The 15,169-nt window shown below is 38.0% G+C and overlaps 1 protein-coding gene across 8 annotated transcripts in view; it reads right to left on the bottom strand.

The window, feature by feature from the left end:
* MLIP (muscular LMNA interacting protein) overlaps positions 1-15,169 on the bottom strand; it is a 286,739-nt gene that overhangs the window by 37,556 nt on the left and 234,014 nt on the right. For all 8 annotated transcript variants that reach the window (XM_055571766.1, XM_055571774.1, XM_055571769.1 and 5 more), the window contains one exon: positions 892-1,098. In XM_055571766.1, coding sequence (XP_055427741.1) covers positions 892-1,098 — 207 coding nt within the window. The remainder of the gene's footprint in view (positions 1-891; positions 1,099-15,169) is intronic.

The raw sequence follows: 15,169 nt of genomic DNA, 5'->3' as shown, positions 1-15,169 counted from the left end.
ATGATCTTTTGGTGTTTAGATTGGATTGATGAACAGTTGCTTTTTTTTAATTCTTTAGGATTCAAGGAATATTACTCAACTGCATACACTCTGGAACATATGGTCTTGATTGATTTCCAAGTATAGAGGTATATTTCATTAAATATAGAGATTTTGCAAAAACAAATACTTTAAAACAAGATTTTGAATTTAAAAATGATTTAACTGGTGATTGATTTTGACTAGTCAATTCTTTTAGAAAAGTTTCTAAATCTGAGAGCCTATGCTAGCCAGGACGTCCTTATGGTGATGCTCAGAAGAGCAAAGAATGCTTATACATAAGCCTCTTGTGCTACTGACCGCTTGCTTCTAATAGAATATTCATGATTACATTCCAAAGCCAACTATAAAATTTTTGCTTTGTTAAAAATATATTTTAGGTACCGAACGCCTCATTATTTGTTACATGTCTCACCACCATACATTATAAGGCAAATAGATTCATTTTAAAATAAAATATCAATATTCTGTTACAGATATCCATAGAAATTCTAAGTATTCCATTGCACACTGACTACAATTATAAATGCTTCCTCATCAAGGCACTGTCATTTTGAGACGTTTTTAAGAACTTTGAACTGAGACTAGAAGATAAATTTATAATGGCCTCTTGTCAGGCTTTGAAGCATGTCTTGGGATTTCCACTTTGGGATCACAGCATGAAACAATAAGCAATGCAAATCAGGAAATGACTCTGAAAGGAAACAAATACTTCATACTTTCCCAAGGTTAATTATTATCTTTTTGTAAGGACACGTGCCTTCCCACAAATATTTAATATTCTTAATATACTTCAATATTTGTAATATATGTTTTCTCCACATTTAAAAGTTAAGCATGGGGCATTCTCACCTTATTATATGCGTTGTAACTAAACAAGGTGTGAGAATTCTCCTGTTCATCACTCAAGGAGAAGGAGGACAAGTGGCTGAAGGGTCCGGGGGTAAGACCGTCAGCATGCGGGCGGGTCTGTGGTCGCAGTAGGGACTTAGCAGGAGGATGGAGTCTAGTCTGATATAAAGGATGGAGAGAAACAGGCTTGGGAGGGGCAGGCACATCCTGGGAAGAAGAAAGGCATAAAGAGGATGTTAGTGGGCAAAAGTCATGCTTACTGGAAACTGAGTCTAAGTACTATTGATGCTGGGCTTCCCTGGTGGCTCAGATGGTAAAGAGTTGGCCTGAAATGCAGGAGACCTGGATTCGATCCCTGGGTTGGGAAAATCAACTGGAGAAGGGAATGGCTACCTATTCCAGTATTTTTGCCTAGGAAATCCCTTGGACAGAGGAGCCTGGCCAGCTACAGTCCATGGGGTCACAAAGAGTCAGACAAGACCAAGTGGCTAACACATACACACTATGGACGCTGCATCAGAATATTTTACTAGCAGGAAGTAAATCTCTCCTTACACTTTGGATCCTCACAAGACTTCTGCTTTTACAGTGCATTGTCTGTCTCTTCCAGTAATTTCTGTAGGTTGCCCACCTCCAGCCTCTCCTGCAGAACTGAACTAGTATCTGCAGTGACTCCTGATGGGACCACATTTGTTTAAGGACAGAACTCATCCCAAAGGCAGGAAGATGGGACTAAAGTCTCTAATGAAGAGGTAAGAGTGGAATTTAACTTAAAAGTACTTGTGATTTGGTCTGGAAGAAACAGGGGGAGGAAAGTGGGAGGGCATCATAGAGAATATCAACTCATGATTTAAGCCATAGGGCCATGAGTTTCTGGGTTGGGCTGAGTATGAGGAAGAAATCAGAGAGAGGTGAGTCTAGAAAAAATGAACGGAGATGTTCATTCCAGGAAGTGTGTTATTTAGGGAAGAAACTGGAGAGCAAACAGATGAGCTCAACTGTAGAGGAGAGAGTCAATGAGGTTTTAACCAAAGAGGGTCTTTCCACCCCTGGAAAGGGATGCCTGTGGAAGTCGTGAAGGAAATAAGAACTAGTAGATGAGACCTTCAATTATGTGAAAGGAGCAAAAAAAAAAACCATCCTGGGGGGAAGTCTCGAGCTTACAAAGAAAACTCAAAAGAAGGGCCTATATACATAGTTATCATAAAAGAAAAGGGTTATTATTTTGCAGATCTTTTTTAGGCACCTCTTATATTCCTGAAATTTTTACTGTAAGATAATAAATTGACAGTGATTATCCTACAATAAAATTCCTTAGGGCATAAACCTTATAAAATGAAATCTGTTTTATTCACTTTTGTAACCTCAGCATCAAGCATAATGCCTTAATGGAGCAGATGTTCAATGCAATAATGACTAAATTTTCCAAAGAATATGATATATTCAAAGAGGTCAAGAATGCATTCAATTATTTCATTATTTTTCTGTTCTATTAGCAATAAATGAATGTATTTGGCTGTGTGAAATGGAAATTTAGTACAAAATAATGCACATTACTCAAAATGACAGTTAAACAGGAAAATTCAACTTTTGAAACTATTCAATTAATATTATTTTCTGTTAGCCAAATTGATTTTGTCAAAATCATGATTGATTAAGTCCTAATTGGTTTTCTAAAATTTATGCTGAATCTGTTTGTTGTATCAGAAGATGCCTCCTGCAATGGGGTCAAACTTACTTTAAAAAACTTCAAAACATACTTTAAAAATATTTAAGCAAGTTAATCACCCTGATACCAAAACCAGACAAAGACAACACAAAAAAATAAAACTACAGGACAATATTACTGATTAACATAGATGTAAAATCCTCAACAAAATTTTGGCAAACAGAATTCAGCAACACATCAAAAAGTTCATACAGCATGATCAAGTTGGGTTTATTCCAGGGATGCAAGAATTCTTCAATATATGCAAATCAATCTATGTGATACACTGTATTAACAAATTGAAAGATAAAAACCATATGATCATCTCAATAGATGCAGAAAAAGCCTTTGACAAAATTCAGCACCTATTTATGATTAAAACTCTTCAAAAAATGAGATGGAAGGAGCCAACCTCAACATAGTAAAGGCCATATATGATAAGCCTACAGCAAACATTATTCTCAATGGTGAAAAACTGAAAGTATTCACCCTAATATTAGAACAAGACAAGGGTGTCCACTTTTGCCACTATTATTCAACATAGTTCTGGAAGTCCTAGGTACAGCAATCAGAGAAGAAAAAGAAATATAAGGAATCCAGATTGAAAAAGAAGAAGTAAAGCTCTCACTTGTTTGCAGATGACAGATACTGTACACAGAAAACCCTAAAGATAGTATCAGAAAATTACTAGAGCTAATCAGTGAAGGTAGCAAGGTTGCAGCATACAAAATCAATATACAGAAATCACTTTCATTTCTATATACTAACAATGAAAAATCAGAAAGAGATATTAGGGAATCAATCCCATTCACCATTGCAACAAAAAGAATTAAATATCTAGGAATAAACTTACCTAAGGAGATAAAAGAACTGTACACAGAAAATTATAAGACACTAATGAAAGAAATCAAAGACAACATAAACAGATGGAGAGATACTCCATGTTCCTGGGTAGGAAGAATCAATATTGTGAAAATGACTATACTGCCAAATGCAATCTACAGATTCAATGTGATCCTATCAAATTACCAATAGCATTTTTCACAGAAGTAGAACAAAAAAATCTCACAATTCATATGGAAACACAAAAGCCCTGAATAGCCAAAGTACTCTTGAGAAAGAAGTCTGGAGCTTGAGGAATCAACCTTCCTGACTTCAGATTATACTACAAAGCTACAGTCATCAAGACAATATGGTACAGACACAAAAACAGAAATATAGACCAGTGGAACAAGATAGAAAGCCCAGAAATAAATCCATGAGCCTATGGGTACCTTATTTTTGACAAAGGAGGCAAGAATATACAATGGGGCAAAGAAAGCCTCTTCAATAAATGGTGCTGGGAAACCTGGACAGCTACACATAAAAGAATGAAATGAGATCACTTCCTAACACCTATACAAAGATAAACTCAAAATGGATTAAAGACCAAAATGTAAGACCAGAAACTAGAAAACTCTTAGAGGAAAACATAGGCAGAACACTTGATGACATAAATCAAAGCAAGATCCTCTATGACCTACCTCCTAGAGTAACGGAAATAAAAACAAAAGTAAACAAGTGAGACTTGATTAAACTTAAAAGCTTTTGCACAGCAAAAGAAACTTAATATAAGCAAGGTGAAACGACAACCCTCAGAATGGGAGAAAAAAATAGCAAATGAAACAACTGACAAAGGATCAATTTCCAAAATATACAAGCAGCTCATACAACTCAATACCAGAAAAACAAACAACCCAATCAACAAGTGGGAAAAAGACCTAAACAGACATTTCTCCAAAGAAGACATACAGATGGCTAACAAACACATGAAAAGATGCTCAACATTGCTCATTATGGGAGAAATGCAAATCAAATCTACAATGAGATATCACCTCACACCAGTCAGAATGGCTTATTAGTTTCTGGTTTTTTACCTCATGTTTATTTTAAATATCAAGCAAATACAAATCTACATTTCACTTCACATATACAGACACATATACAGACTATAAGATACATTTATTAAAAAGAAGCAATCTATACACAGTGTTCTGAATTTTTTTTTTTCCATTTGACAACAGTTTGGGGACATTTCAGTACATGAAAGCTATGGATTCCCTATGAGCCACATTACTGAGTTATCTCACTGGTTATAACCACCATTCAGTGCTTCTCTTGGAAGTCCCAGGTATATAACCTAAAATGCCAAATCAACTAGGACTGTCATAAATTTGGCTCTTCTTTGCCAGTTTGTACAATTTTCAGGATTTTCTTTTGTCTAATCCCATTGGCTAATGCCTCTAACATTATTACTGTTAAATAACAGTCATGTTAATGTGCAATTTTAATGGGAGTCTTGTAGTATTTGCCCACTAAAGGTGGCTTTTAGATTAAAATGTATCCTAATTATGTTTTATTTCTCAATCAACTGTTTGATTGTTTTATCAACTAATTACATTCCTTAATTGATGTGAAAAGTGGTTAATATGAAAATTGAGTAGTAAGCACAAAGAATAATTGTGTAAGAAAAAGTCAGCATTACTGTTGATTATTGACAGTACCTAGGAAAAGAGAAACTGCACAGGCTCTGGTTTATAGTCCAGGTTCAGCTTGTTTTCCTTGAAAGCTTTTTTTAATTAATTTATTTTAATGAAGTAGAGTTATAAATTTTCTTCCAAGGACTAGTTTAAGTATGTCTGATAAGTTATAATAGATGATTATCTCATTATCTTTTTTTCAGGTAGAAATTTTATATTTAATTTCTTTTTTAATCAAATAATTTGTTGAAAAGCAAATTTTTCAATATATAGATGACAGGGATTTTATGTTTTCTAAATCTGTTATTAATTTTATCAGAGAAATTTCTCTACTATTTTTTCTTGGCAATTAATATTTTTATTGAGGTATATTTTATTAACAGTGTTATACAAATTTTAGATGTACAACATTATGATTCACAATTTTTAAAGATTATTCTCCATTTACAGTTACTATATAATATTGGCTATATTTTGTTGCAGGATACAGTTGATCTACATGTATATTAATTCAATTTACTTAAGAGGATCTATCTTTATGTAGTTTCCTATATAATCTGTCATAACCTGAAAAGTGAGATCTTTATCACCAATATATTTTCACTTTTTCTCACCTTATGTCTCGCCTTTGCCTTATGAGTGTTGATCCTATATTCTGATGTTTAGATACCCTAATAACTGTATCTTCCATGTGATTTTTATCTTTTAGCATATAAAGGGGTCTTATTTGTCTTATTGGGAGAAGGCAATGGCACCCCACTCCAGTACTGTTGCCCGGAAAATCCCATGGATGGAGGAGCCTGGTGGGCTGCAGTCCATGGGGTCGCTAAGAGTCAGACACAGCTGAGTGACTTCACTTTCACTTTCCACTTTCATGCATTGGAGAAGGAAATGGCAACCCACTCCAGAGTTCTTGCCTGGAGAATCCCATGGATGGAAAAGCCTGGTAGGCTGCAGTCCATGAGGTCGCACAGAGTCGGACACAACTGAAGCGACTTGGCAGCATTTGTCTTATTTAAGGAAATTCTATTTAAGAGCCTCTTGATGAAAGTGGAAGAGGAGAATGGGAAAGCTGGCTCAAAACTCAACATTCAAAAAACTAAGAACATGGCATCTGGGCCCATTACTTAATGACAAATAGATGGGGAAAAAATGCAAACAGTGACAGACTTTATTTTCTTGGGCTCCAGAATCATTGTAGATAGTGACCGTAGCCATGAAATTAAAAGTCTTGCTCCTTGGAATAAAAGCTATGACAAGCCTAGACAACATATTAAAAAGCAGAGACATTACTTTACTGACAAAGGTCAGTATAGTCAAAGCTATGGTTCTTCCATTAGTCATGTATTGATGTGAGAGTTGGACCAAAAAGAAAGCTGAGCACTGAAGAACTGGTGCTTTTGAACTGGGTCGTTGGAGAAGATTCTTGAGAGTCCCTTGGACTGCAAGGAGATCAAACCAGTTAATCCTAAAGGAAATAAGTCCTGAATATTCATTGGAAGGACTGTGCTGAAGCTGAAGCCCCAATACTTTGGCCACCTGATGCAAAGAACTGACTCATTGGAAAAGACCCTGATGCTGGGAAAGATTGAAGGCGGAAGGAGAAGGGGACGACAGAGGATGAGATGGTTGGATGGCATCACTGACCCAATGGACATGAATTTGAGTAAGCTCTAGGAGTTGGTGATGGACAGGGAAGCCTGGCGTGCTGCAGTCCATGGGGTCACAAAAAGTTGAACACAATTGAGCAATGAACTGAACTGAAGGAAATTTTGGCCAGGAGTCAACCTTCCCAATATGAAGATTATAATCTCTCCTCTTTTGGTTTGTAGCACCTAGAACAAAACTTTGTCATCCTCAACTCTTCTCATTCACTGGGTTTTACAGTCCCAGCTGTTGTTTGTTATCCAATCTGGCAGGCTTTTCTTTTCCCTTTATAAAAATTTTGTTTATCTCCACAGTAAATGAATTTTTCCTGGACTGTAAGTTTTTGCAAGAGGTTCATATGAGGAAGGGACAGTTACCTGGGATTGTCTTTGCGCTCCAAAGATACAGGGTTTGGGGTGTGAGTCTCTCTAGCCTTTATTTTTCCTTAAATAATGAAGACTGTCATCTGTATAGTATTTTATGTGGCAACTTATCTGTGTCCAGGCTGCCACAGAGAGAGCCTCCTACAAGTATGACTTACTCTGAGATTCACAGTATAGCCTCACCTCTTCTATGTCCCAGAACGAAATCAGGTCAGGTATCTTCTGTTACCAACACGTGCACCCATGCAAGGACACGTGGTTGGGGTTTGCACATTAAGGTGTATTCCACACATTCAAGAAGGGTGTTTACTGACTGTAATCTTACTCCATTTCCTCCCAAAACTCACATCTGCTCACACTCGGCACTGATCTCAGCGGCCTTTAGTTATCGCCTCACTGCTTTTTGTTTGTTTGTTTCTCCGCCTTTTTGCTTCCAGATGATATCAATGATAAAATGTGATTCATGGCTAACTTGATAGTGGTCATAGTCAAGAACCTCCTTTACAGCTTTGAAAAACACTCATAATGCATAGGACAAGACTGAAGTGACTTAGCAGCAGCATGCAGCAGAATAATGCATCATGAACTTTTTAAAACAGTTCGCCATAAGGAGATAACTTGAACAACTCTGGACGAGCCAGAATATTTTCTTGGTTCTTCTCTATCTCATTATTGTAAATCATGTAAATATCTTTTATATCCATATCCCTATATTCCTATTCCTATATATAGGAGTCTTAACTATATGCATAAAATCATATGCATATATGTAATATATATAGTGTGTATGTGTTTCTACATCTTCCTTTTCTCATAGTTTATCTATGAATATTTATATAATTTGCAACCTCATAACACAGTCCATTTTATATATATATACTCCATTGCTAATTATACCTTCACAGCTTTCTCGAACAATGATTTCATTAAAGGCACTTATTTTAGAAAATAAAATATATTCTGACTTAATTTTCCTTTAAGTATTTCATATTTAGAACACAAATGCTATAATGAGAATATTTTTATATTTATACTTTGATCCAGCTGCATAATAAAACTCCAATATAATGTAATTTGCTCATTACTTTTTCAAACATTCAGAGGTGTTTTCTATGCATCTTCTAAAGGCATCTGACACAAAGGAGTAAATTTCAGTTCATCATTCTTTTGTTTTCTATGTATCATATTTCAGTGTTTACTGCAGTAGGAAAAAATAAATGTATCCCCAATGAAATTGGATTTTTAATTTCTTCCTTTATTAAGGTTCCTCAGAAAAGATTTTGTCATTTACTTAAGGAAAACTTTAATACTTAGTGCCCCTTGCCTTTAAACAAGCAAGCTCTGGCAGTTGGTGATGGACAGGGAAGCCTGGCATTCTGCAGTCCATGGGGTCGCAAAGAGTCAGACACAACTGAGCGACTAAACTGAACTGAACTGCCTTTAAACATTCCTGAAAATTGCACAGCATCTCCAAGTCCTAGATGCCTACTTTGTAAATGCCTTACTAATTATGATGCCATAATACAATTATTATTTAAAATTCAAAGCAAAAAACTATAAGCTGAGGGCTAGGTATACTAATTACTTTGCCAACAAAGGTCCATCTAGTCAAGGCTATGGTTTTTCCTGTGGTCACGTATGGATGTGAGAGTTGGACTGCGAAGAAGGCTGAGCACCAAAGAATTGATGCTTTTGAACTGTGGTGTTGGAGAAGACTCTTGAGAGTCCCTTGGACTGCAAGGAGATCCAACCAGTCCATTCTGAAGGAGATCAACCCTGGGATTTCTTTGGAAGGAATGATGCTAAAGCTGAAACTCCAGTACTTTGGCCACCTCATGCGAAGAGTTGACTCATTGGAAAAGACTCTGATGCTGGGAGGGATTGGGGGCAGGAGGAGAAGGGGACGGCAGAGGATGAGATGGCTGGATGGCATCACTGACTCGATGGACGTGAGTCTGAGTGAACTCCAGGAGTTGGAGATGGACAGGGAGGCCTGGCGTATTGCGATTCATGGGGTCGCAAGGAGTCGTACATGACTGAGTGACTGAACTGAACTGAGGTATGCTAATAATTAAATAGTTACAAAACAAAAACAAACTCAGACAGAGGACAGACTTGTGGTTTCCAAGGGAGAGGGGGTGGAGCAGGGATGGGCTGAGAGTTTAGGCTTAGCAGACACAAATTTTTATATATATCGAATCAATAAACAACAAGGTCCTACTGTTTATAGATTAGGGAACTATATTCAATACCCTATGAATGGAAAAAAATATGAAAAAGAATTTAGTGTATAACTGAATCACTTTGCAGTATTCCAGAAATTAATACAACATTGCAAATCAACTATACTTCAATAAAAGTTTAAAATGTAATGAAAGCAGATATAAAATCTTATTTCAAATATTAACATATATTAGGGAATCTAGAAAAATGGCATTGATGAATCTATTTGAAGGGCAGGAACAGAGATGCAGACATAGAGAACAAACTCGTGGACCCAGCGAAGGAAGGGAAGGATGGGACAAACTGAGAGACTAGTATTGACATAATCACTGGTGCTGCTGCTGCTGCTAAGTCGCTTCAGTCATGTCCGATTCTGTGTGACCCCATAGACGGCAGCCCACCAGGCCCCGCCGTCCCTGGGATTCTCCAGGCAAGAACACTGGAGTGGGTGTCATTTCCTTCTCCAATATATACACTACCATGTGTAAAACAGACAGCTAGTGGGAAGCTGCTGGATAACACAGTGAACCGCACCTGATGCTCGGTGACATCCTAGAGGGGTGGGATTGAGGGTGGGTGGGAGGAAGGCTCAAGAAGGAGGGAATATGTATATACTTATGGCTGATTTGTGCTGTTGAACAGCAGAAACCAACACAAGATTGTAAAGCAATTATCTTCCAATTAAAACTAAAAATTAAAAAAATTAATAATTTCAAATTTGGCCTCAGTTCAGTTCAGTTGCCCAGTCATGTCCAACTCTTTGCAACCCCATGAACCACAGCATGCCAGGCCTCCCTGTCCATCAACAGTTCCCGGAGTCCACCCAAATCCATGTCCATTGAGTCGGTGATGCCATCCAACCATCTCATCCTCTGTCATCCCTTTCTCCTCATGCCCTCAATCTTTCCCAGCATCAGGGTCTTTTCAAATGAGTCAGCTGTTTACATCAGGTGGCCAAAGTTTTGGAGTTTGAGCTTCAACATCAGTCCCTCCAATGAACACCCAGGACTGAGCTCCTTTAGGATGGACTGGTTGGATCTCCTTTCACAGAAGAACTGTACAAAAAAGATCTTCACGACCCAGATAATCATGATGTTGTGATCACTCACCTAGAACCAGACATCCTGGAATGTGAAGTCAAGTGGGCCTTAGGAAGCATCACTACGAACAAAGCTAGTGGAGGTGATGGAATTCCAGTTGAGCTATTTGAAATTTGGCCTACTTTTTGTAAAATTCCAGTAGGTTATCAGTGTTTATAACTTATATTTATGGCTGACAGCAGGCTTATCCTAGACCTAGGTGTTATATGACCTCTGGTCACTTCTTGTTGTTTCTTATTCATTTTCTATATCAATAGTGGTATATTCAATCTAGATTATTTTGCAGAAGTTATTAAAATAAAGGTATTTGCTTACTGTATGAAGAATATTTAAAAATAGTTGAAATGATAAATGTTGCATCCAGTTGGGCACACAAACTGTAATAAAAGCCAGCTGAGGACTTTCTGTCCATCGCACAAAGCTGGAGAGCCCTGACCCTTGCCTGGGAAACCTCACTTAGGATATACATGAGTTGCCAGTGTCCAACACTCAGTCCTACAAAAGAGACTAATGTAAAACCACATGCATCAACAAAGCTTAAAATCTTTCTTAGAGAACGAACTTATGATTGCCCGGGGGGAAAGAATGGTGGGGAGAGATAGTTGGGGAGTTTAGTATCGACATGTACACACTGCTATATTTAAAATGAATAACCAGCAAGGTCCTACTCTACAGCACAGAGAACTCTGCCCAGTGTTATGTGGCAGCCTGGATGGGAGGAGGGTTTGGGGGAAAATGGATACACGTATATTCACCTGAAACTATCATAACATTATTAATCAGCTATATACTTCAATACAGAAAAAAAAAAAGCTAAAAAAAAATCTTTCTTACTGTTTTTGGTAAGAAGCCAACTTTTACTGTAAATGCCTAGGTAGTGTATTTGTAGGCTTTGCAAATCATGTATTTTGTCACAATTACTCCTGCTATGATATCATGGAAGCAGCTTCGGATAATACATAAATGAATAGATGTGGCCGTATGCCACTGAAACTATATAGAAGTAGTAGTGGATCAGATCTGACGCATAGGCCATAGCTCCTAAATCTAAAGGTTTTTAAAAAACAGGCATTAATACAATATTTATTATGTCTGGCCTGCACCCCACCTCCCTTCCAGTGAATTATCTTGACGTTGGTACCTTTTTCTTTGGAGATCACTATTCTAGACGATTCCTGACAATGAACATCATTCTACTCTGATTTAGCATTAAATCGATGAATCTCATAAGGTTCTAGTGTTTGAGGGAAGAACGAGAACCCTAAAATTCTCTTGTCTATGTTTCTTTCAGCAAGATATGTAAACATAGTAATTTCCCATAAAATCCATACAGTGTTTTTCACTTACTTGAGAATTTTCTGTTTCAACATAAAAATACATAGAACAACTTTTTCAAAATAAGCTTTATTTAAGAGGTTGGTTTTTAAAAAGGAATTATGTTATAATATCCTGCAAAACTCCAAGAACACAAGAAGTTATGAAGCAAATAATATTTTTGTTCATTAGAGAAAAATTACCAAATATGCAGTGAATAAATTCATTTAGCTGCGTTTGTTAAAAGAACTACAGTGCCTGCAGAATTAGATACTGACAGAGGCATCCGAAAAATAATGCTATAGCAATACCTAATACATTCATCACTCTAGAAAAAGCCCACTTTCTATTTAGCATCAAGTCAAATTGTTCAACGGCAAAAGTTGTTTCCATTTATTTAACACCAAAGGGCATTGGAAGGCATATGGACTCTTCTCATTAAAGCTGGCACATCTGAGGCTTTTTTGTTCCATCTGGTTTTCAAAAGTTACTTCCTTTCTTGTTGTTTAGTAATGAAGGGTGAAAATCCACTTTCCCCTTGCTTCTGCTTCCCCTCGCACCCCCACATAGCTATCTGTGCCTGTGGGAACTCAGAGCACCGCTGGGGGAAATTACGGGAGCCTTTAAATCCATCTTCTTTTTCTTCTTCCCACCTCTTTGGGAAAACAACACTTATTTTTAAATGCAGCACTTATTTTCAGCTTTTCCTTCCTGCCTGAAGCCTAGAACAATTTAGAATCAAAGGGACAGCATTTCTGCTACAGTTTTAATTTCAAACAGCAGTGTTCATAAAGGCAAGGACAATTACAATGTATTTCTTAAAGAGTGCCTCCTTCAGCCAAAGATGTATCAACATTTTAAAGATATGATCACAGAGACTCCAAATTACTAGGAAGAGATTCAAATCATTGATAGTTCACTACATCAGACCAAAATAAATAAGGTCTCTTAATTTTGAACATATGGCATAACTTCTTGCTTATCAACTGCAATTTTGAAGCATTCATATGCGTTTTAAAAGCAGACATGCTTAAAGCAACACATCTATTTCAGGTCCTGATTTGAACCAAAAAATGTAAAGTTGTGAAATATGAAAAAGGTAGCATATGCTTAGCTATCTCAAATTCTCTATTTTAAAAAGAAGTTTTTAAAGGATTAAAACATAATTTTGAAGACAGAATTTGTATTATTTAGTGCTGAAAGTTTGTAGTTAGCTGAAAGCAAGTTTCACAGAGCAGATAACATAGATAAGTGAAAGTGTTAGTCGCTTAGTCGTGTCCAACTCTTTGTAACTCCATGGAGTATATCCCACCAGGCTCCTGTGTCCAGGCAAGAATACTAGAGTGGGTTTTCATGCCCTTCTTCAGGAGATCTTCCCAATCCAGGGATTGAACCTGGGTCTCCCACATTGCAGCCAAATTCCCTAGTGAGGAAGCCCTGGAGAAGGAAATGGCTTCCCTGGGGAAGAAACTCCAGTATTCTTTTTTATTTTTTATTTTAAATTTATTTATTTTACAATTGAAGGATAATTGTTTAACAGAATTGTGTTGGTTTCTGCCAAACATCATCATGAATCCACTCCAGTTTTCTTGCCTGGAGAATTTCATGGACAGAGAGGTGGTGGGCTACATACACCCCATGGGGTCACAAAGAGTCAGACATAACTAAGCAACTTTCACTTCACTTTACTTCTTTACTGTCTGAGCCACCAGCAAAGCCCCTTAAACATAAATAAACATGAAGATATTTGATAGAGACATGCTCATGGGAAAAGAAAGAGGAAGTATTTTATAATCAATCACAGTGGGCACCAGAGAATGAAAATGCGGAGTTTTATGTTTTTCTATACATATAGTTCAGTTCTTACCCCCCCATTCTGATCTGGAGGTTTTTGTGAGGAAAGGCACAATTTAAGGTGAAGAAGTAAGAAAGTAACAAAGAAAAGAGGCTTCTCTGACTTCCTACTAAAGTGTCAGCAAATACATTCTCTTCATGGTGGGAAGAAAGAAGAGAATGTATTTGCTGACACTTTAGTAGAAAGTCAACTCCTTTCTTCCAAAATTATAGTACTTCTAGAAGAAAGAGTAACAACAGTAAACATTTAGAAAAGTGTATTCCCTTTAATGCGGAAGGCAATGGCACCCCACTCCAGTACTCTTGCCTGGAAAATCCCATGGATGGAAGAGCCTGGTAGGCTGCAGTCCATGGGGTCGCTGAGAGTCGGACACGACTGAGCGACTTCACTTGCACTTTTCACTTTCATGCATTGGAGAAGGAAATGGCCACCCACTCCAGTGTTCTTGCCTGGAGAATCCCAGGGACGGGGGAGCCTGGTGGGTTGCAGTCTATGGGGTCGCACAGAGTCAGACAGGACTGAAGTGACTTAGCAGCAGCAGCAGCGACTTAGCATTCCCTTTAAAGTGTCCAGAGTCCTTTCACAGTGACTGGGGGGACTTTTCTGGCAGTCCAGTGGTTGAGAATCTGGGCTTCTACTGCAAAGGGCCCAGGTTCAATCCCTAATAGGGGAACTAGGATCCCACATGCTGCATGGACAGGCCAAACACATTTTTTTTTAAGTCATAAATGAGCATGAGTATGTGTACCATTAGAAATGAGATTAGTAGTCCCAGTTTTCAAGGACAAAATAGAAGTTTCTGAAGTTCGGAAAGTTGACTGATACTCCCAAGATCACACCAAGCCCGTTCCTTCCATTGCCTTCTGTCACATTCCTCTCCTTTGTAGGAAGCAGGAAAGTCACTGCTGGACCAGTGAAAGTGAAAGTCGCTCCATTATGTCTACTCTTTGTGATCCCATGGAACTCTCCAGGCCAGAACACTGGAGTGAGTAGCCTTTCACTTCTCCAGGGGATTTTCCCAACCCAGGGATTGAACCCAGGTCTCCCATATTGCAGGCAGATTCTATACCCGCTGAGGCACCTGGGAAGCCCAGTAGTCTCCAGTAACAAACCAACCCTCCAGTCATGGTAGGGTCCCTTAATGGATAAGGAAACACCAGGCCATGGAGTATGTAGCCTGAGTGTGAAATCAACAGTCAGAGAGAGAAAGTGCAGAGGGCTGCAGAGAAGGTTAAGAGTAGCAGGAAGGCAACAGAGATTAAGGTTCAGATATTTACAAACCACTAGAATCTAAGCACAAAGGGGACAGGGATATTATCTGCCCTGTTTCCTGAAAAGTCATCCAGGTTTTTTACATAGCCTGGCACAAACATAAATGGCTGGAGGCTAAAAGGAAACAGAAGGGAAGTGAGTATGGAGAGACGTAGCAAAATCATCCATCAGGAAATCATGGCAAGAACCACATACCAGCGGTTACTGTCCATCCCTTTCTGCTCTGTAGGTCTGCACTCCATGGCCCTTCCACCAAC

The sequence above is a fragment of the Bubalus kerabau genome, chromosome 3 (assembly GCF_029407905.1).
Source record: "Bubalus kerabau isolate K-KA32 ecotype Philippines breed swamp buffalo chromosome 3, PCC_UOA_SB_1v2, whole genome shotgun sequence".
In the NCBI taxonomy this organism is placed as follows: domain Eukaryota; kingdom Metazoa; phylum Chordata; class Mammalia; order Artiodactyla; family Bovidae; genus Bubalus; species Bubalus kerabau.
This window is presented reverse-complemented; position numbering and strand designations above follow the sequence as displayed.